General features: G+C 39.0%; 1 protein-coding gene across 1 annotated transcript in view; it reads right to left on the bottom strand.

Annotated features, from left to right (window-relative positions):
• Positions 1-23804, bottom strand: part of KDM3A (lysine demethylase 3A) — a 60397-nt gene that overhangs the window by 16330 nt on the left and 20263 nt on the right. The window contains exons 4-13 of the mRNA XM_074285669.1: positions 21078-21188; positions 19146-19248; positions 18285-18409; positions 17234-17306; positions 16681-16769; positions 12040-12200; positions 11181-11761; positions 5225-5417; positions 2116-2330; positions 7-159 (exon numbers count right to left, since the gene is read on the bottom strand). Of these exons, the coding sequence (XP_074141770.1) occupies positions 7-159; positions 2116-2330; positions 5225-5417; positions 11181-11761; positions 12040-12200; positions 16681-16769; positions 17234-17306; positions 18285-18409; positions 19146-19248; positions 21078-21188 (1804 nt within the window). The remainder of the gene's footprint in view (positions 1-6; positions 160-2115; positions 2331-5224; positions 5418-11180; positions 11762-12039; positions 12201-16680; positions 16770-17233; positions 17307-18284; positions 18410-19145; positions 19249-21077; positions 21189-23804) is intronic.

The following is a 23804-nucleotide window of genomic DNA, read 5'->3' as shown; positions in this document are numbered from 1 at the left end:
CCTCACCTTGCTGGACATTTTTCTTCTTCATCCTGAAGCAGTCCACGCACACCCCAAACCCACAGCGAGGGCACACCCAGTGCAAGTTAAAGATGGTAGTGTCACAGACATCACACATTTCTCGAACACCTCGAACAGCACGTTTCCAAGCCACCTGTCCTGATGGGGGAAAAAACATCTTTCTTAGAAGAGGCTGGGACAGAAAGCTGGTAATTTGTTTTTCATTTTTCAGAGTGGACAATGACTTCTTAGAATATCTGCATAAATTGTCCAATTTGACAGTAACAGTAATATTCTCACTTCAGTCAAACCAAAACCTCTATTGCCTTTCTCCTACTATCATAGTAGTAAGGATTTCATCAAAATTTAAAATGATGCCATATATTCCTCTCTTTGAATCTCCCCAACTGGTTGAAAATAGGTAAAAGAAAGTTACAATTAAAATAACAAGTGTGGGGGGGACTAAGGAAAAAGGTAAGAGAACTCCATGTGTTTGAATTAGATTTCAGTTTCTGTTTTTTCATGGAAAAGCAAGCAAACAAGAAATAAATTACAGATGTGGAAAAGGAAAAATGCCTTGCTCCCAAGTCCCATAGTGAGACACAACTGAGATTTGATGATTCTCAGAGAATGAGAACTTTACTGACCCTTAGTCATCACCTAATAATAACTCCTTTGTTGCAATCCAGTTTTCTTTACACTGTTATATATTATGAAATTATGGACATCTGGATTTAGAACTAGAAGACATCCAAGATCTCTTGAGTGCATCAAGTCCAACTCTCTCATTTTTCAAGGGAGAAAACTAAGGCCAAGGGACTAGCTTAAAGTCACACCATCTTAAGTATCCGAGGGTCATTCCTGACTGCAAGTAGAGTGCTGAGATTATACTCCCTCTCTCTTCTGTTCAGTCCAAGCACCCACCAGCATCTCCTCTGGCAGCAACTTGGTCAATGATTATAAAAATTCAGGATTTTGACTCTGACACTAATCTATCGGGTCAGTGGTGGGAGTTGGGGTGACTGTGCTAGCACACATTGTTAACTCTTCTCTAAAGGACTTGACAATCATCCCTCTCTCTCCAGCTTGGATTTGGCCCATCTTCCGAGCCCGTCAAGTTCCAACCCAAGAACTTGCTATGTTGGGGTCAGCGAGGTGGCTCAGATAGCCCACAGTCAGGAAGATTCCTCTTCATGATTTCAAACATGGTCTCAGATACTTCCTAGCTGTGTTACCCTTGGCAAGTCACTAATCCCTAGTTGCCTCAGTTTCCTCATCTGTCAAATGAGCCAGAGAAGGAAATGGCCAACCCCTCCAGCATTTCTGCTAAAACCCCAAAGAGGGTCACGGAGACTCAGATATGACTGAAATGCCTGAACACCACCAATTGTTGCACTGGGTATTCCCATTCATCCTCTCCAATCAAGGCTACTAATTTCACAAAAGCAAGCTACCTAAGGCTGCTTCCTTCGGGTTCTCCACCAGACAGCCAGTTCCTCCTCGGTTGGGTTATTGTCTCAGGTGGTTCCAGAGCCAGCCTTGCTATTTGTCTGGCATCACCCCTTCTCTTTATAAAAGCTCAAGTTATCAAAAAACAAAGGGAGGGAGTGAGGAGAGAAAAAGAAAAAATGACTCTCCCTTTTCTCCCTGTAACTTTTGCTGCATTATTTCTCACAGGAAAAATAAAACCAACTCCTTCTACTGGTACAACACTGTACATTTTATAAAACTTTCATGTACAGGATTCATTTTATCTTTCACCACAAAGGATGGGTGGGTAGTTTTACCAATTTCAGAGATGAGGGATTGAAGATTTGTCCAAATTTACTTAACTTTAAAAAGCAGAGATGGAATTCTTATCCAGATTTCTAACTACATTCAGCCCTCTTGTCTTTATGCAATTACACTTTTCCACATGAAAACACAACTACTACCCTTTGTTGGTAATTAGTAAAGCAACTGCATACTTTACTGTGACATTAAGTCATGAATAGTCCAAACAAGAAGTAAAACATTTTCTCCTTACAATTCTGATATATTACTTTTAAAAAGTAAATAGAGAAATTAGGGGTCAAGGCATCTTAAAATGCCCCACTCCTCCAAAGATGCTCTTACTGTGTGGCTCGATGGTTGACATTGCCTCCTTTTCAGATATCACCATCTGGCAGAAATGGTCTCCAATGTTGGCAAGAATATATTTTGCAGTGTCCAAATCGGTACCCATCACATTTTTGGCCAAAGGCAACCACAGGCCTATGGCTTCCATATCATATTTGTTAGGGGTCAAGAAGCCTTCTACTCGTAACACACCATGCTTATTAAATTGTAACCTGTGGAGAAAGACAATAAAATTAGGAAGATAATAAGTTATATCATGACTGGTCACCATCCTGGTGCAGTTTTCTGTCTTCCCTCTTCACAAATACATTTCCAAAATGTTTTCTGATCTCCAATAGTTTGAGTTTGGAGTTCTTTGGCAACAAACTCAAAGGGATTAAACCAAATAGATACTGGTTGAAAACTTGTTTTTTAAAATATTTAACAAAAATCAATAAAAACACAAAGCACAGAGAACACTTCATTTTAAAACGAAATCAAAAAGGAATTTTGTAGGGAGCCTTCTGCATAGGCTAGCAGCCCCCACTTTTTATTTGATTTAATACCACTGCTGTTGGCTAAAGTGAACCATTGCAGATTTAGGAATAAAAAGAATACCCACCAAAAAGGAAGTCCTTTCTAGCTTTTATCTGGAAGCTATTTCTAAGAAAATGTAGAAAAGAAGACTGGGAAAAGGGCAAACAATTGAATATAGATCTAATTAGATCATGGGCAGGTTGTTGTTTTTTTTTTTGTTGTTGTTGTTTTTTTTTTTTTAGTTTTGTTTTGTTTTGTTTTTTTGGGAGGAGAATTCAGCATTTATTAAGAGTGTCCAAAGAAAATGGCCAGTTCTTGTCCTCTAGGAGCTTACCTTCTATTGGGGACCAACAACATGTACAGAGAGAGAAAAGTAAAGTGAAATAAGAGCAGGAGACAATTTTAGAGAACAAAGGGAGAAAACATGCTCCAACGTGAGAACAGCTCACAGTTCAGGGCAGGGGCAGAAGCAGGAGACGGAGACCTGGCCTTGGCCTCGGCTTCACAAAAAGCAGGAGGTATGGGGTCAAAAGCAGTGCTCAATGGTCTCAGCCAAATTAGACAAGAAAGAAGCTCTGTATTGGACTTATTTTCAGGGCCTATAATTCACTGAACAAAAGTTCTGACAGACATGGAACCTGAAGAGAAACAATCCTGGAACCCATGGGACATAACATTAGGAAAGTGTGCAAGGAGAGACATGTTTCCCAGCCAAGGAGGAAATTCAGGTATCAAGGAAGCCTGGACAAAAGTGGCAGGAGCTGGGGGACAGAGGGTCTCAGGAACAGAGGTCAAGGATGCTGCCAGCTTCAGAACAATCTTGGTCCAGAGCTAGGGGTAGAAATCACAAGTGGGTGGTAAAAGCAGCAGCAGAAACAGGAAAGCTTCTTCCAAGGATGTTAACGGGACTGCCAAGCTCCCTGAGAGTTTGATTTCACTTTTAAGAAGGGGATGTAACCTCAGCATTTCTATAGGCAGCTGAGAAAAAAGCCGGAGAGAGAGAGAGAGAGAGAGAGAGAGAGAGAGAGAGAGAGAGAGAGAGAGAGATAGAGAGAGAGAGAGAGGAGAGAGAGAGAGATCGAGAGAGGAGAGAGAGAGAGATCGAGAGAGATCGAGATCATCTAGAGAGCAAGCTCCTCAAGGCCCAGCTAGAAGGGCTGGCTCTGATGGCTTCTTTTGTTTTCTCAGTAAAATGGGACAGATAAAGGTTTAGAAGGTTTGAAGATACATTTCCAAAGAAGAAAGTTTAAAATATGGAATGAATGAATGTGAAAAACATAGCACATAAGTGAATCACTAAGATTGAGTCCATGTTTCTGGAAGATAAGTAGAAAAGGCACAGCGAGTTAAATCTGGATGATGGGCTCCTCAAAGTAAGCAGTAAGTTATGACTGAGGAGACGAAAAGGTGACAGCCTGGGTCCTAGATGAGCCTCATCTGAAGGCAATGTTCAGCAAGGAGGGAGAGGAGGGACTTGATCAAACTAAATTGTCAAGAGAGAACACTTGAGTAAGGATGATACTTGAAGGGATACAGAGAAGAGCTGAGGGATACCCTCAGAAAGGAAAGAGAAATGAAGGCAACAGAGCAGAATTAAGCAAGATTTTTTTCTAAAACCTCAACCTATCAATAAGCTGCGAGAAAAAGAAGTGATAATAGAAAAACAGATTATTGCTGCTGTTAGAGGAAAGAGGTATAGATTAACAAGGCAATATCCTAGTGGAAGTGAGATGGTATAAATCAAGAAGAGGCAGAAGATTTGATCTTTAACAGAAAAATAACACTTTCCAAGTGGAAGGAAAAAAGATGGCTCAGGTAAATATTTTGAAATGAAAAGGAAATAAGAAAACTCACAAGAGCAAACCCGATCATCACTCTAACCAGTCAAAAAATTTTGGAAAACTATGCTCCATGAGTCTTTGGTAAATGACATAATGACTTCCTCCTCTTATCACTTGGCCCCTTTGACTGCTATTAAAAATGTAAATAATTGTACTTTTTCCTCTTAAAAGAACAAAACCAGAAAATTTAAGGTCCCAATACACTCACCTGTTGGTATCATGATAAAATTTCTAAGTAGTATAATAGTTACAATTATCAAAAATAATTTTACAGATGCTCAGAAAGGAAAACTAACTAAATCATTGCCAAAGTTTGCTACCCCATTAAAATGGAATACTTTCCCAGCTAAAACCCCCAGAGCCACTTTTTCATAGATGTAAATCACTGTTTTGGTGATGGAAAAATAATTATGCTTGTAAAATTCATTGAGATAAAGGACCATCTTATAGAAAGAATATATAAACAAAAATCATAGGAGTTTAAAGGTGGAAGTGGCTATAACAAATTTCTATCAATAAACAAGGTAGCCTTTTTTCTATACTCAGAAGCAGTTTAAAATTTAATTTAAAAAAACAGAAAAGGAAAAAGAATATGGAGCCAAATATTAAATTCCCCAGATAATAGCTGAATTTAAAGTCTCATTTTTTGTTTTAATTTCTAGAATTATACCATCTATGAATGAAAAGCAACAGAGAATGAATTAATTTGTACCAAAGAGTTGCTCTGTTCACTTCCCAAAAGGGCTCACCTCCTGAAGTGAAAGAATCTGCAAAAGACAGGGGAATCCTTGTCCTTCCGGTAGCTATCCAGCCGGCACTCTCGGCACTTGGACAGATTTGCAGTAATCGCTGCACAGGCGCCATCCTGTACAAAGGCCTCACCACTCTGCTGCAGTTTCTTGACCTTGGCTGGGTCCATCAACACTGACTTCCGAGCAGTGACTAGGAAAACAAAGACAAAGAAGGAAGACTCTTTGATTGACATACTCAACTAAGAAATGGCTCAAGACAGATGGCTCTGTGCACCTGCCTACTCCTCACAACAAAGTTTCAGATGCTGTGCATCAATACAGCTTTAAAAATCGTTTTAATGATTCAGGGGAAACTCTTATTTCCCCAGTATGCAATTATGGAGTCAAATCCATCAGTCACCCCTCGATCCAAAACTATTTTAAAAAAATCAATACTGCTTATATCCACCACTACAACACCGCCAGCACGTGTCACAGCTAAAGACAGGAAGGATGTTTCAGGGTGACATTTCTAGGACAAAAATGGCCCGTCAGGAAGATAGATGTCACAGAAGGCGAGCATCATGCAGAGAACACTGGGCCACAGACTCTTACTGGGTTTTTCTTGTCACTGCTGCAAACTTAAGGTGAGGCACTGTTAATTGAGGGAGCTGGACTACACAGAGGTTCTCATCAGCAAGAAATGAATTGGCCAATCTATTTGTAAAGTACAGACCAAAGAACCTATACTCTCTAAAGCACTTTCCAACTACTACGTTATTCTAAAAGAAACCAACTCTAAGCATTCATTTTACAGATGTTGCCACCATATATAAACAATTAGTCTAAATGTCTACATGCAATGTTTCTATTACTTTAAACTCAAAACTTTTTTTTTAACTGCTCTCTCGGTCCTTGTCTCTTCTTCATAGTGTATATTATAGGTGTTCGAGTCTGATCCTACCATGTAAATGAATAGTATTTAAGTGTTTAATGGATATTCTCTGAGGAAAGATAACAATAGATTTTTAAATGGGAAGAAAGGATGAACTGAGATTGTTTTTTTCTGTAAAGGTCATAAATATGGAAAAAGGGAGAAAAACCCTAATAGTTCAGGCCAAATATAGGAAAAAGCCTATTTAGAAACGAGGAGACTAGAAAGCTTACAATTTGGTTTGGTTCAACTTCTGACTGGGGATCCCGAAAGCATAACACCTTTGCCCCCTTTGGGCTTGAGTTCCAAAGGGCAAGATCTGAAAACCAGAAGGAAAGCCTTATTCCCAGAACTCTATTTAGAAAAGAGATAGATTCATTGGGCAAACTAACACGATAACACAGAGTTGAGGAACAGGAAACAAAAGAAACAAGGCAAGTCACTTCCCTTTATGGATGTTAATGATGGAGGGAAATAGGAAGAGTCTAAAAAACAGGGAGATGGACCCTTCCCTCCCCCAATTTTCTATCACTTTCATTAACTTCTTTTTTCACCTTGCCACAGACAATGGTTATGGTAAACTACCTAAAAACTGAATTCCTGAACACAACTTTAAAAAAAGACTGACCCTCAGGAAGTAACAAAGTACACCAAAACACCAAACAACAAAAGGAAACACCAATGAACACCAAAAGGAAAAAGAAATTTAGAAACTACCTCATATTTCACATAAATGTCTTGGGTGAGGGGCGCAGTGGATAGCGCACCAGCCCTGAAGTCAGGAGGACCCAAGTTCAAATCTGGTCCTAGACACTTAACACTCCCTGGCTTTGTGACCCTGGGCAAGTCACTTAACCCCAACTGCCTTAGCAAAAAGCAAAAAACAAACAAAATTTCTTGGGCGGAAAAAGGATTGCCAATAGAAACATTTCAGAAACCCCATATTAGATGAATCAAGGGAATTTTCTTAATTTTTTAAAATGAATTTAAAATTTTTAAATAAAAAGAATTTTTAAAATCTTTTAAAATAAAAGATTGTTTTTTCTCTAAGATCACAATACAAACAGAAAAAAAGTCACAGAACATCAAGTAAGAAATTTACAATTCAACTAGCTTGGCAAAGCACATAAACCTACAGTGCTATATCAGCTGTGATCACACTTTAAAACTATAGTGATTGAGAAAAAAATCCTTCAAGTCACCAGAAAGCAAGCAATTCTACCTAAGGCAGAAAAAGGACAAGAGGATGATGTATAATGTGTATATATAAATGATTAATGATTGATTTCAAATTGTCTCCCTGTAAAACTATGCATTCAGATTTATAACCTAAAAATCATTCACCTTAAAATCCACCTAAGAGATAAGAACTTTATACTCAAAACTACTTAATCACTGTTAACTACTGAGATCCAAGTCCCTGAAGATTAGAAATAAGCTAAGAATGTAACTTATTAAAACTACAGAACATCAAATGTGATGAGGAGGAGAAATGAAGTGAGAGACAAATAGTTTTTTTTTAAAAAAACAAAGGACAGGGTAAGAAAATGGAAAAAACAAGCCAGTTACCTGGGGATGGGAGAGATAGTAGTGAGGAAAAATGCCAAAATTTAAAAAGTATAGGAATTATTTTTAATTTTAAGTTTAGTTGGTTTTTTTTGTTTGTTTGTTTTGTTTCTAAGTACATTCCCTTTCAACAAACTAATGGTAGACATTGAATTCTACCAATTGTATCAGTGACTGTGAAGTGAATTCACCCACAGGAAAAAACAAGTGAGGAGCCGATTAAAAGAGAACATAGCTATTTGCTGGCAGCAGGAAGCAAGCTAAGACAAAAAGCTTTAAAAAGAAATCAATTGAAAAACTTGCCTAATACAGATCTTCTTGCAGCCTCAGAGATAGCAGTAACAAAAATCCGAGTCTCATGAATTCAAATCAGAATACATTAATAGCTCAAGCGTATTGTGATGAAATAATAAAAATGATAAAGTTCTATTTTTAGTTTCTACCTAATAAATAAAGAGAAAAATTCACAATTTTGCAAGCTACATAAAAAATCATTTGTGGGAGATCTCAAACATATTATTAGAAGATGAATAGATAAATTAATAAGCTAGAATTGGAGACATATAGAGAACTTAGTGAAAGAACTATTCTTTTCAAGTATACAGATTTTTAAAAACTCAAGTAAATTTTAAAGGCAGAATATTTACATATTAAATGTCAGCCCACAATACATTAAAATGAAAAAATAAAGAGGCAGATAGAATAGAAAAACATGATTAAACATCTGAATCACAGAAAGCAGAAAAAAAATTATAATGAATATTACAACTCAAGATTCTGAGTCATTTTCAGAAAGAAATTTTTTATCAGGGTATTTTAAGGTAATCTGATTTAATCTACATTTAATGAGGAAAGGAACAAAATAACCCAAAGAGAAAAAGGGAGTGTTAATTATAATGTTGATGAAATTAATAGAACAGAAAACAAAAGAATTGAAATAATTAAAAGCTGAGTTACTTTTAAGAGACCAATTAAAAAGGACAAACCATTACCAAATTTAATTTTAAAAGTAGTCAAACGCATATAAACCAGAAACAAGGGAGGTTGTGATGTACCCAGCAAAAAGAAAAAGGGGATTATGATGCACAATTTACAGCTGGAAAAACAGGAAATCTGTAACAAACAGAGGAAGTTCAGAAGGACAGCTCAGGTCATTACTGAGCTGCTCCTCCTCCCACACCTTCCCTACCAGGCACCAGTACAGAAGGATTCAACAAATTAACCCAAATAGCAAAGAAAGTAATAGAAGTAAAAAGTAAACACGGGATTTGACCTGGAAATCAGAGGAAAACTGATCATTAGGATTTGTTAGCTGAGGTAGCAAAAAAAGGCCTCATTAAGATGTGAGTTCAAGATTCTTCCAAAAACTCCCAAAAGTGGAATGGAAGGATTTTCCACAAAACTCATTTCAAAAGAGTTTTGAAGAACTTGACAAGAGAGTGTCACCCCCATCCTGAGCATGACACAGCTTGATGGTCTGTCTGGCAATTTTCCACTTCCCCAAAGCCCAGCTCACTAGACCAGCTCTTCAGAAAGCTTCACTCCACTCAGCCCAACTGTGGCTGCCCCCTCCCAGGCCCGTCCTTGTGCTGACTTGGATGCTCCCACCTGAAGTTCTGCAGGTGATTACCCTTCCCAACCTCAGTCATATCCTGCATTTATTTCACCCTGATTCACTCCCTCTCTTTCTGTCTGTCTCTCCCTGTCTCTCAGTCCTACTCCCCAATCCCTTCATCCACCCCTTTCCAGCTTCAAGTTCATGGCTCACCATTTAAACTGCACTCTACAGCCTTTTCCTATTGCTACTCATCCCTTCCCAGACACAGCCCTCAGTCACTCCCACCAGCCATATCATACGACTTCCACTGGATCCTTACTGATGTAAGGCCGTCTCCCAGTTATTCACTAAGCAACCCCCTCTCCCACCTCCCACAGAAGCCATCACATTTTCTTCCCTCTTTAACAACCCTCTTATCTCTTCTTTCTCTCTCCTATCTCAGAGGAGGGCTCTGGGGCAATTTTACAAGCTTCCTCTTCTGCCATTCCTTCATCATCCACAATCTCTGCCATCCTTTTCTGCTCTCAACTCCCAATGCCAAATCTGATTTATCATTCACCCTGGCTCATTCTATGTAACAGACTGCAGCCTCAACTTCCCTTCCCCAGACTCAATCTTCCACCTCTCCCTATCTAGATTCCTTCCTACAGCCTCCAAAGATCCTCAGACCTGACACCAGTCCCTATTTTTCCCCACCTTATAACTTCCTTCCCCCAGCAATTCAACAAGCAAGCCTGGTCTGCCCTTGCTGCCCACCTCTGCATTCTCAGTCTCTCCCTCCTCGTCATGCATCTCTGGGCTTCCTTTAAGGCCCAGTGGAAGCCCGATCTTGATCCTCCTCAATGTGCACTTCTCTCCAATTTCTCCTGCTCAGCCCTGTTTGTACATGTTAGACGGGGAACTCCTAGAAGGCAGGACTTGTTCTCTGCCTGCCTCATCATTCTCCTGACATTGTTCTATCCAAGTGAGTGGAGAGCCCTCCGCTGCCAAATCCTCCTCGGCCTGTGGGCCATCAGACCCTCTCTCTCTCCTCTTGCATTTGTGACTCCCGAACTTCCCACAAACCAACAAACCTCTCGTAAAATGGAGGTCAGATAAAGCCAGGTTGAGAAGGAAGGACAAGGGAGTAGAGGTAATGTCCCATGGCACAGAAGCTGAGAAGGCCACCAGCAAGAGCAGGATTAAGAAATCTATTTGGGGACCTGGTGAGTTGGAGAAGTCTCTGAGAAATCTGGAGCTGTACATAAAGATCTGTGAACCATATGCACACAGATAATTACACCCAGGAGAACTAATGGGGTCATGTCCCAGAGAGAAAAGAGAGCAATGGTTCTATACCTAGGGCTTGTGAGTAGTTTTAAAAATATTTTATAATGGTATTGAAATACCATGTGCTTTCTCTTTGTGTTATCTTAAACACTAAGCTAAGAACAGGTCAGTCAAGTGAGGGGCTTGGGGAAACATGGTTGGGAAAAGGGTGTGTTAGTGTCAGCCAGCAAAGTCCTAGACAAAAGAATGGGGAGATGACAGTATTTTAAAGACTGTGCAAGAGCCTTCAGGATATTAAGGGAAAAGAGCTGGAACATGAGCTCTCTAACCCCAAAAGCTTTTCTTCCTCACTCATCCTGACTTTCTGTTACTTTGTTATTCTATTATTCTGTTATTCTGCTACCTATCTCCCATCTCTGTCTGTCCTAGCGTGGTGCTCAGTGCTTAATGTACAGAACTCAAATATGTTTGATCTGATAGATCTTTTTCTGGTGTTAACTCTATTCAAGGAATGAGGATGTAATGCAGAGAAAACACAAAAATGAATAGGAGGAAGGCAATACTTGACCTAGAAGAGCTTGCCATTCAGTTAAGAAGGTTTAGAGGTTAAAAAAGGTACATCACCCCAAAAGGGGAAGGCCACTTACCGCTCTGGACTTTGCTGCTGTTGCCGGTGTGCCACATGTCACTTTCCTGTTTCAGGCTGACGGCCGTCTCTCTGCAAGTGCCCCAGAGAGAAGGACACAAAAAGGCAGAGTTTTCAAGCCTCCTTCCCAGGGCACTGAGAGGCCGGCTGGGAAGTGGGGCTTTCTCTGCAGGCTCATTGGCAGGAGCGGCACAGATCTCCGATGTGGAAGGCTTACAGTCTAGGTGCTTCTGCAATTCCGAAGTCTCTGTCCCCTCTGATCTTTCCTGGGAAGGTTCCTGTGGCTGCTGTGTGAGTGGCCGTAAGTCCTCCAAAGAAAAGTCCACAGGGGATTTGACTAAGGATTCAATCATGCTTTTCTTTTCACTTTCATCATAGTTTTGTGTGCTGGTCAAAGGAAGCTCGTTCAAAGTCTTCAACTGGGTATAGTTCACTTTGGGTTCACTTGGGTTTGTTAAGTCCCCTGTTCCAACTTGAGTTGGCTGCTTACAAAGTGCCTCCACTTCTGTGCTCACTATTGGTGTCTCTGTCTTTATGTTTAAAGAGGAAGAAAATCCTTCGGGTAAACTCTGTGCCTGATCTCTGAAGGGCATAAATACAGAACAGAAACAGAGAAGGTGAGAATGGAAGCACTGTTCCTAAAACTCAACTCCCCAAACCAAAGAGGCCTTTCTCCTGAGGCAACCTAGCACTATTATAAAAGGGCCAAAGATCGGCATTCCTGAGGCAGTTCTCATTTCCCTTATGCTCAGAAAGCTGGCAGTTTGATCATGCATTATGCACTCTGGCCTCCTTGGTAAAACTAAGATCAGGGCACTAGAAACCACTGTTTTTCAAGTTTTTATATTTAACCAACTTACCCTCGAGGAGACTGTGCTCCAACATTAGGTGGAGAATTAGCTGCTGGAGGAGTGCTTTGTCTAAGATCCTTACTAGCTGGAGTAGTTGCGGTGCATCCAGGAAGCACTTCCCTAAAAATTGGCGTGGAAACAGACTGGCCAGGACCTGGACTAGAAGGGGCCTGAAAGATATCAATACCAAACAATCAAGACAGAGACTCTTCTGGAAATGATCCTCGACACCGAGCAAAAGCACTAGCTCAGTCACAAATTATAATGTAACTGAAAGCAGCAGATATTGTCAAAGCCTACAAGAACTGTCACTCAAACAAGTTCTATTATCTGATGGCAAGCATCTTTCCCCAAAAGCTTTCAAAATTATACTCGATTAAGATAGTTAAATCATCCCAAGCAAGATATATTATGATGAATTAAGTGGGCAACTGGAAAAAAATTATCACATGTTGATTAAGTCATACATTATAAAAATCAGTTATCAGAAGGAATAGAAGTTATTTAGAATAAGATCCACCAAAAGTTAACAGACACAGCCTTAAAGAACTCTGGTTCACAAAAGACAGGGGAGGCTGATAGAGATGGGACTATTTGGTGGCCTAGAGCCAACAAAGATTGTGACAGCTGCCTAATTCTAAGTAGGAGACTCGAACTTCGGAAAAAGCATTCTATATTTAGCAATGAATTCACACTTCTAAGTGTTCCCCAACATCAAAGGACTTAGCAGCAGAATAGACTGAACCTCTAAACCTCAGCTCCATGGCCTGTGTTTAAAGCATAGAATGCTCTATCTCCCTTATCTTTGCCTGCCTTAAATAATCAGAAATCTTACCAACCTCTCTTCCCACCAACTTTACATAGCTCTTTATTCCCAACCCATCATTCACTGTGTGTCTTTTTTGTTTTGGAGTAAATCTAAAGAAGAGATAATTACACAATTCTTGTCATTCAAGGGCTCATTTCTAACTATAAGATAACACTCAGTTGCCCAGTCTTAAGAAAAATTTCCTAGTAGTTGCTTAGTAAATACACCTTACAAGTATATAAGGTTTTTATACCTGATTTATTTTAAGTAGTCATCAAATCTTCTCAAAATGAAAAACATCTGTTCACATTTGGCATTATTAGGGAATTGAGTCCTTTTATATTTTGGAGGCAGCCCTCCTTTCACCACTGCTACAATGTTTTATCTCTAAGTGCTTTTTAGCTAATTACCCATTCCTCTCCTATAAGGGAAGGAATACTGAATTGGGAACCATAAGATCTGAGACTCTAGTCTCAGGTCTCTTACTAGCTAGCTTCTGGAATGAGTCATTCACCTACCTTTTCTGCCCTAGAGAACCATCTTTAAGTGTTTATGGGACCTAAAAATCACTGGATCTAAATTATTCCATTCTCAGACTCAAATGATTCTGGGATGCTACCCAAAGATGACCTCAAATCACCTCTTTGTTCAAGAAGGCTCAACTGTCCTGAGCATCCTAAGTGATAATCTTCCAATATCAGACCTGGCAATGAGCACTTGGCTCCCTAACCATTGGTACAATACTCCCATTTATCTGTCCCAATATTTCCTTCTTTTTCCAGGCCTCTACCATACCTAGCAAATTGAATGCAAACATTAATTGGATTTTGTTTTTATAAAGAGCTACCCATTATCAGGGATCAATTGTGGATAATTTCTTCCTGAGAAACTTAAGAGAGACAAACATCCACTGCGCTCAGCCGTTTCTAAGCAAAGAGTCAATTACCAAAGAGAGGATTCAAGGACAAGAAAAGGCAGTAAAAATGTCATCATTCTGCTAACACAAACCAGACCCAGCCAAGCTGGGTGATTTTCACTTAAACAGAAAATGAACCAAACAAATGTTCACATTTCCATAGGCTATCAGCAAAGACTGAAAAACAGCAAGAACCAAGTACTGGTCTCTAATTAGTGAAGGGGTTAATGTGTCTTACCTGAAACTTTTTTTTAGTGGTATCCTCTAGTACTCATGACAATACTAACCAAGAAAATGCGATCAATTTAAAGAATATTCTAATCTAGCAGACCATAGACCACCATCAGGAAATGGGCAATGCTAGAATTCCTCAAGATATTGTATAAAAAGTTCTCAGGACCCTATCCTAAACACCAAAAGAAACCTCAGACTAGGTAGCTTCTATAACACTCCCATAACAAGTTTCACTACAGCAAACACAATACGGTACTGAAATCAATTATCAAACTAGTTAACGTCCAGAAAATCCTTTCTTTGACACACTAAATCTATGATTCTTCCCCATCAGGTTCTCTCTTTCAATATGTCAATTCAACTAAATCTGTTTCACAGAGAATGACAGATTTTTTTATGGTATACTCGCCATAAATGCACTTCTGACAAACTTTTAAAGTGAAAAAAAAAAAAAAAAAATTGCACTATTTCAATCTTGGTCAAATATCCAATATTTTTACCATGGAATCACAAAATCTGCCACTGACCTAGATTGATGACATCAGATGATTTAGAAATAAGGGGTGATACTATAAGCAAATTATGAAAGCAAGGGATAGTTAATCTGTCAAATCTCTGAAGAAGGGAGGAATTTATCTGCTCCAAGAAATAGAGTACATTATGAGATGCAAAATGGAATACTTTTGATTATAATAAATTATTAAAGTTTTTGCACAAACAAAACAAGTGCAATCAAGATTAGAAAGAAAACAAAGATGAGAAACTGTTTTTACAGTGAATGTTTCTCCTCCTTGTTTAATAGCAGGAGAAAGTGAGGCGGGGGTGGAGGAGGGTAGGGGGGGAAGAGGCCTACGCTATGGCCCACAGGAAATTCAGGTGGATTTTAATTCTATATATTACATACCGTCTATCCCCCAATTGGTTGTGGATATCTGCATTTTCAATCACTGAGAGCTCCACAGACCCTTCATTGAATTTTACCATCTAAGACTCAAAATGTACTTTCTTCATGATTTCCCTTTGACAAAGACACCGAGTTCATCCATGATACCCTCTTCATGCTACCATACCAGCTTTACAACTTAACACATCAAAATACCACATTGGGAAGACTATCATTCATTCAACTTAACCTTCAATAAAACTGATTCCCACCAACTTCTTACTCTACATGCACACACACACACACACACACACACACACACACACACACACACACACACACACACACACACACACACACAAGATTCCTCTTCCTCCCACCAAAACAAAAAAGCACTCAGTAAGATCCTTAATGACATCAGTGTCACTTCCCTTGACATAAATTGTCTACTGCTTAAAACTGGCTTTCTGAGCGTGACTTCTGGGAACATGGGTTTATCTTACTAGTAAAGCTGGCTGTCAATGCTTCTTCAATTCCTGGTGTGGCCTTCCAAGTCATAAGTTTTCTTGTCGAATAAAGATAACAAGCACCCAACTGGGATATACAAAAGTATTAATAGGAAAATGGTGTCATTGAGGCATACACCTTCCCCTATATTAACTGCTGCTTAGGTTGTTGGCTCTTGATTTAGCTGCCATCTATCATCAGCTGTCAGTAACTATCCCATTCTCCCCATCAATTCATCCCAAGGTCCTCCACTTTAATTGCTCAGTCAGACTCAAATTATATTCAGATCAATAAATTTAGGAATTCTTAGCTCAATTAATTCTTCCTACTTGGGTCTAGGTGTCCTACTGTCCTGACTGGTTCTAAACTGCCAAACTGATATTATTTTACTCCCTGTCCTAACTTTTGATACCAGTGTGCACCCCGTCTTCTAAAATGATCCTAGATTCACATTCAGGTCTGAGCTGCAGCTACCACCCTGCTTCCACACTTGGAGCCTTCCTGTAGATGCTGTCTAGACACAGCTCCTTGCCCTTCATTCAATTCCTGGCTGTTACCCAAGGATGTTACCCAATGGTCCTAGTTGTATCAATGTAGCTAGTTGTAGGTCAAAGTTCCTACAGGGTAGGGACTTTGTATCACTTCGGATGATTTTAAAATTAAATATAAATATATTTGGATAGTTTTTTGGTTGTTTTTTTTTTTAATCCTGGCATCATTTTAAAAAAATTATAATGAATAAAGTTGAAACAAAAAGCTAATTGAATGCAGAAAAGAACTGATCCTGGCACAGGTTAGTTTGTTAATAACCATGGTGAAAGTGATTCTCTTCCTAAATTTGATCACTGTTGCAATTATATTCCATGGTTCCAGCTCACCATCATTATCTGGAATATACTCCATGAAGGAGCTTTCAGATACAACCCTCATACTGTAATAGGACACAAGGCAAAGTGAAGTCAACCATTTAATATACCTTAATATCCCTACTAAGCTAACAAGCTTGAATGTTAGCAGACTTTTGAAGACAGGTACACGTTATAGAATACTGTAGACCTCAACAAACCCCAAAAGCTCATCTTTTGATCAGTCCCTCCAGAAAACACCTCCAAATATTGAAGTTCAAACGGACTGGAAGACTCCAAGCAATACAAAGTAAAAGTTATTTTATCACCACCTGTTGGTGTGGAAGAATAGCTATCTGCTCCTGGCAAAGTCCTCTACCAAGCATTAGCCTTTAGTATTTGGAGCGGGTGCCTTGCCACGCTTTGAAATCTCCTAGTAAAAAGAATTCTGGGTTACCTCAGAGCAAGGCCTTGGTAGCTTTGGGGTGAGGCCTCCTTTGTTCTCCGAAGACTTCCGCTTTACAGCACTTACTCTTTTAGCTTTTCCTATAAACAAAAAAACAAAAACAAGGCTTTCTGTCAAACCAATTATCCTGATAATCATCCTAGGAAGTGGAGAGGGCAGTGAACTAGGAACTTTTAAAAATCAAATATATATATATAAAATTTTTTAAATCATATATATATATATATAAAGCACCTTCTTATAAGGGGAAGCTAGATGGCACAGTGGATATCATAACGGCCCTGAAATCAGGAGGACCTGAATTCAAATGCGGAGTCAGATACTTATCAGCTAGATCACTTATCAGTGATCCTTGGCAAGTCACTTAACTCCATTTGCTGTCCCCCCAACACACACCTTCAAAAGTTTTTACACATAATTGGGGGGGAAATATTACTTTAAGGAAAAAGTAATATTTTTAAAGACTTGTCAAGGTCCTTTTTCTTTTCTAATATCAAAATGAAGGCAAGGCATGCATTGGAAGAACCAAGCAATTAATTCTTACCACAATTCCCAAGAGTGTCATGAACAACTTCAACATGAATTAGTGCTGGATCAACAATTTTTAGAGCTGGAATCTTTAAACAAAGGACAAAAAGAGTGTAAGCATAAAGTTTTTAAAAGTTATTTTACTAGGGGAAAATTTTCTAAAATTGTTCACTAGGACAAAAGCCATTTGTAGAGGAACTTAACAGCCAAACAATACAGGTGGAACTCTCCCTATGAGCCAATTTTTATTGTTGTGGTTCACAAAACACCATCCTCAAATTGTTAGGAAATTCCCTGTTACTGAAATCCTCAAGCTGGAGTCTTATCTTCCCAATTCATGAACCAAGGAGCATTAATTGACAGGCATTATACTAAAAAAAAAAAAAAAAAAAAAAAAAAAAAAAAAAAAAGCAAACAGCTCTTCCCAGAAACCCCACTTCTCAGGGGAACAATGGGCATCTATCGAGGTGACTTTGGAAGGAAGGAGTGTACCAGGAGAGGCTTCATGTTAGGATAGGTCTCCAAGGTAACCAAGAGAAAGAGATGCAGGGGGGAAGCACGGCATGGGGGTATGGCCAGTGCCAAGCATAGAGACAAGTGAGGAACAGACAAGAGAACCTCTTGCTCTAAGGGAGCCTTTAAATACAGGAAGAGCTGCAATAACAGAAGGCCGGGCAAGCCAGGAAAAACCGGGCCACAATGGCTTCAAAATCCATGGCTGGAGCAGTTTGTATTTGATCTTGGATTCAGGTTTGTCCATGGCCACACAGGAGAGGAGCACTGGGCTCTAATTTCAGTTTTAGGGCAACCACTTAGGCATCTTCTTCCTCACTTTAGGTGAGGAAGGACTAAAAAGGGACCATTACTCTGGAAAACAGAATCGTGGAGAAGGCAGAAACATGTCCTAGTCCACCAGGAGACCTCAAATGTTTAATGAATTAAAAAAAGAACTATTAAGCACTAGGATACCACAATGGTTCTGCATTTCTCTCAATGCAGGGGAAGACCACCCCTGAGGAGACTTATCCCCTTCCCCGCCCTTCACAAATTCTAAGAGCTTAAATTACCTCTTCACAACGCACTTCAAGTGTTTTTGAAGTTGGATTGCCATTTACAACAGTTGCTGAAAACCACTGGGTAGATGGATCCAAACTATAAATTTTTACTTCTGAACCCACTAAGTTTTTGTCACCTTAAAAAGAAAAAAAGAAAAATGGAACCTTAAAATTTATCTAGTTATTCCATTAACACCAATTTTTCAATATAATCTTTTCCTTGGCCTTAAGTGTAGGAAAAATGGAGAGAAAAATAAATCTGGGATCTCTGGAAGGAATAGGTGTGTTCTTTTAAAGATAGTAATTGTTACACAGAATTTTTAATGACTACCCTTTTCTCACTGACACCTGAGACTTGCCATAACACACCTGATCTCACCTCGTCTAAACTAACAAATCAGACTGGTTTAAGTTGCCGAGGAAACCAAGTCTAGTTAGCTTACAAGATTCAGTAAACTTCTTTTTTATTATGAAACTGCCAGAGCAAGACAATAATGTTTTGTAATGGGAAATATGTGATTGTGCATACCAAATTTCTTCTATTATATCAATTTTGCAAGACTTAATATTTTGAGGGTTTGCTGCTCTATGGCCAAGACTAGCTAGATGTGCATCTTTTAGCTGATTAAATGTGACAATTTCAGGCACTCTGAATTCTCTTTGTAATAATATTCATGAATTAATCAAGTTTTGCCACAGAATACAGTTTGCATCAAAAAAAAAGGGGGGGGGGCAGGAAGGCATTTCTAAGTACTATTAGACAAATGAAGCATAAAATAAAAAACTTTACCATGGTGAGAGAGACAATCAAAATTACAAAAGATCAACTTGGCCTTAATATCTTATAAATATCCAAGTCACACATATACATACCTTGTAATAAATGGCTTTCATCTAAATGTTTGACAATCAAGGCTTGAAATTCTTTACTGATGTTTTGATGATCCATAAGAGAAAGTCGAAGACCATTTACATCCTGATAAAATAGAGATCTCTGAAGTAAATAGTTACCACCTACTTCCTGCAGCTAAACTATTTTTCAAACCAAACAATTTGCATGCTTCTTAGGCAGACCACTAGAAACAATGTTTACTGGAATTAAAATGATGAAACAAATGTTAAAAGAAATAAGTAGCAATTTTTTTAAAAAGGGTATTTTTTAAAGTTATGCAGCTGAGTACAAGTACACATACCCCCCCACACACACACATATTCTCTATAAGCTATTGTGAAAGGAAGGAATAAGACACACTGCCTCCATTTGTGAAGCTTCTAGTCTAGGAGAAATAATAATACAATTGCATCTAAGAGATGAACAAGCAAAATGTGAAAGGCCAGAGGAAGTTAAGTTCAACAAAGATTAGGAAGGAGTAGGGGTAACAAATGGACCATATATTGTTAAATATGTATTCATTTAAAAAAACTTTAATTTGGGATTTATGCTGCCATGAATGACCATCTATCTGAATGTTGATTCTGATAATTATGAAGTGTCAAATAAATTTTTAATGAAAAAATACTTAAAAGAGGTCTGAATAGAAAAGTTCATTAGAAACTTCAGAGAATGATAGAAAGCTGCCTAAAGAACTGGGGGAAGGGAAGGAAACAACATAAAGGGGGGTGGGGCCAAGGGGGTGCACACTCTAAGACCAGGGAGGGTGAGCAACTCAACGGGGACGGGAAACCGAAGTCATATGAGAAAGAACAGCTGGAATAGAGTATGGAGGAATTCAGTTTAACAAAGGCCAGGACTCCAGTCTTTTCTTTGACAAAAACTGGCTGTCTGCGACTCGGGTCAGTTCCTTTATCAATTAATGTCTCTGCTGCTTTCTAAGACTAGTAATAACAGCTGAGTTGCCCATTAGATTCAGTGAAGAAAAGCAAAAAGAACTGTCTTACAGTATCAACTCCAGGATCCAAAAACCAAGAACTAGTAATGAGGGAAGGCACAAACAATGTTATTGAAGGCCATCAAGTATCTGAATTTTGTCGGATGGACATAGAGAAGTGTTTAGAAGTAAGCAGCAGAGAGAAGAGGGGAAGGAGCGGAAGAAGGAAAAGAAAGGGGGGGGTGGAAGGGAGGGGAGTTTCTGACATTTTCAACCATCATGAAAACAGATGAAGGTCAAAGGCAAGCCTCTTGGGTGCTTGTCAGTTCTTTCACAATTTCTTTGCTTCTGCCATGTTAAAGGCTCAAAAGTTGGGGTAGATTTTATGTGTTTGATGTTTATTTTAATGTCCCTTAACCCCCAAAAGTAAGTAGTTAACATAGTCTGACATTCAGATTGACTGAACTGCTGGAAACAAGAGAATTAACTACTTAACTTTGTAAATGAAGAACTCCCCAGGGCTGACAAAACAGTACTACTACAACTTCTTCTAATATTAGCATATAGGTACAGTCAAATAAATATGAAAATGGCAATCTTATAGGAAAAAAAAAAATTCAAAAAGGCAGCATAAAATAGAAGATATACATGAAAAGAAGGGGGGAAAAATCATCCTTACAATCCAATTTTCTTGAGAGAAAGGGAAGTTTGTGGAATTATGTATGTGGAATAATATGTAAATGAGCCTGTGATCTTTACTGGCTGGAGAAACTAACTCCCATAACTACCATCTGTTCTCTCCCAAAATAATAGCAACAGCTGAACCCATAGCAAAGTCTCAACTTGTCAACCCTAAAGCTTAAGGATGGCTCTTTTTTATAAGCTAATTAGGTATGATAACCCACTGCTAGAACCCAGTAGTAAGATCAACTTTTTAATTGTTGTATGTTTACAGCAGATTTAATTTGAAGTTTACCTGTATGGGCTTCAGAAGGTCTTTAGAAATGAATATTCTTCTGTCTTCTCCAAGAAAACGAATAGAAGTAATGGATTCTAAACCAATCTTGTCCAACAGGGATTTGTATAGCTAAAACCACACAAAAACAAAGCCACATTTACACACACTTCTTGATGTAAGTATCAGTACAAATGACACCAGCACAACTCTTGAAAATTAGAACAGGTAATTCTCCATTAAGAGAGAATCAGAATGTAGCTTTGTTTATTATAGATGCAATAAATGTCTTTGAAACAAATATAACAAACAATGCTTATGTGTTACATGTATTCTAAAGTAGAATAAGATTGATTAAAGGAAAAATTATGGCCTTTAAAATAATTTTTAAGCTAGTTAAGTAAAAAGCAAACTTTTGGAAGCAGAAAACAGTGTAGTATGATAGGAAGATTGTTAAAGGAGAAGGGGACCCAAATTCTACCCTATAGGGGTAGATAATGGGCAAGCCAATCAACCTAATGCCTGCTTCCCTCTTCTGTAAACTGGACCTGTGATATTACTGACCCAAAATAAATAAGAGTTCTCCCTCTATCAATGCAATTAGGCACCTTCTCTGCAAAGAGTATCAAACTCATTTTAAACAAATTAAAATGCAACAGAAAAATGTTTAACAAAGTAAGAACACAATACAACCTAATATAAGTCAATACATGCAAACAGGGATATGTTTCTATTTGGCTTTGACAGCAATGATCTGGAACACTGAGAAGCTAAATGACTTGCCCCCAAGCTTTCTGTTCCTTCAGATCAGCTTTTCTGTCTCTTACTACCCCACGCTGCTTCCTTAGTCTCTGAAATGAGTGTAAGACCAGAAGTTTAATTTAAATAATGTATGAAAGGGGTTTTTTTGGTGGTGGTTGTTTTTTTGCTGCAGCAATTGGGATTGAGTGACTTGCCCAGGGTCACATAGTTTTTTTTTTTTTAAAACAAACTTTCAATTATTATTCAATTTTATTATGCAAAGTACTCTGCAAACTTTAAAGCATTCTATAAAAAAAAAAAAATTCTGGCCTCCAATTTTTAATCACAGATTGTTATAAAAGTATCACAATTACTTAGGAACCAGATGTTTCCTATCCAAATCACTGTTTCCTAATTTGTTGTTGACAGATTAATCAATCAGATGACTGAAGTACTCTGGATACGAAAAAGTTTTAAGTCTACCCCTAAGAAGCTTCCATTGTAATGAGGCTGTGGACTTCACAGCAGTATATAAAGAAAATTCATAAAACAAATTCAAGGTAGTTGAGAGAATGAGGGGGACCTGGAAAGACTTCATAAAGAAGCTGGTGCTTCACATTGCCTCTGGGAGAAGTGTTTCAGACATGGGAAAGAGCAAGAGAAGAGGCACAGAGAAGAGTAAAGTGCTATGTGGACAGCAGAACTGATAGGTCAATATTGAGGGGACACAAGAGTCAAGTGTGAACAGATGAACAGACAGGGGATGGGCAGGACGGGAAGCCCTTTACATGGCAAATAGAAGAGTTGACCCGGATTTCATCCTTAAAGTAAAACAAACCACTCAAGCTTCTCCAGTGGGGCAGAAGGCAAATGAAATCTGCACTTTAGGAGAATCCCTTTAGCATCGGTGTAGAAAATGGACCAGAGGCTTGACGGAGGGAGATCAGCAAAGTTCTCCTAACAGTCTGGACAACAAATCAAGGGCAAATGGAGGGGAGAGAAAGGGAAATAAATACGAGGGAGATGCATAAAGAACGCCCCAACAAGTTCTGACAGTACACCAGAAATGGGAGAACATGAGTAAGGAGAAGAGGATTATTCCCCGTGGAAATGACTAGAAGGCTGATGGGGGCCTTAGCTCTAAGAGAGGAAAGGTCAGAAACCGAGAAAAAATTAGGGAGTTTGCTTTAGAAATACTGAATCTGCTGTGCCAACAGGACATTCCACAGGCGGGCAGCTCATGATGCAGAAAGGGTTCAAGAGAGACATGGGCTAGCAGAACAGATTTGAGTTATCTGCTCAGGATTAATAACACAGGTGACCCAGAGGATACAGAGAAGAGTTCAGAATAGAGTCAATCAACAAACACTATGCATCTACCCCATGCCTGGCATTGTGCTGTTCACTGGAGATACAGAAAGAGGAAAAAAATAAGCCCTGCCCTCAAGGAGCTCACAATTTAATGGGAGGGACAACAAGTATGTATAAACAAGCTACATACAAAAGGCCAAGAGTGAAAGAGAAAAAGGCACTAGAATTAACAGGGACTGGGATGTGAATTTAACTGAATCTTGACCCTTGAAGCTAAGGGGGCCCGAAGGCAAAAACGAGGTGAAAGTGTTCCAGGCATGAGGAATATGCCCAAAGCAAGAGATGCAATATCTCCTCTGCTAAACAGTCAGGAGGCCATCTTCACTGGATGCAAGATGACTAGAAAGGGAGGAGAGGGTTGGATTGCAAGGGCTACAAATGCCAAGCAGAGCAGTTTGTATTTCATTCAGGAGGAATCAGGTAGGCAGACCCCCAGTTGTTATTGCAATATTCCAGGACAGGAATGGCAAGGGCCTGCACTGGGGTGTTGGCAGTGTCTGAGGAAATGGTTGGGAGATGTTGCAAGGGAGTAAGACCTTTGAGAGCAAGGATTTTTTTACCTCTTTTTGCACAGTTAGACTTAACATAGAGCCTGGAACATCGAAGGGGTTAAAAATGCTAATTTACTGACCAGCT

Source organism: Sminthopsis crassicaudata, chromosome 2 (assembly GCF_048593235.1).
Source record: "Sminthopsis crassicaudata isolate SCR6 chromosome 2, ASM4859323v1, whole genome shotgun sequence".
Lineage (NCBI taxonomy): Eukaryota > Metazoa > Chordata > Mammalia > Dasyuromorphia > Dasyuridae > Sminthopsis > Sminthopsis crassicaudata.
This window is presented reverse-complemented; position numbering and strand designations above follow the sequence as displayed.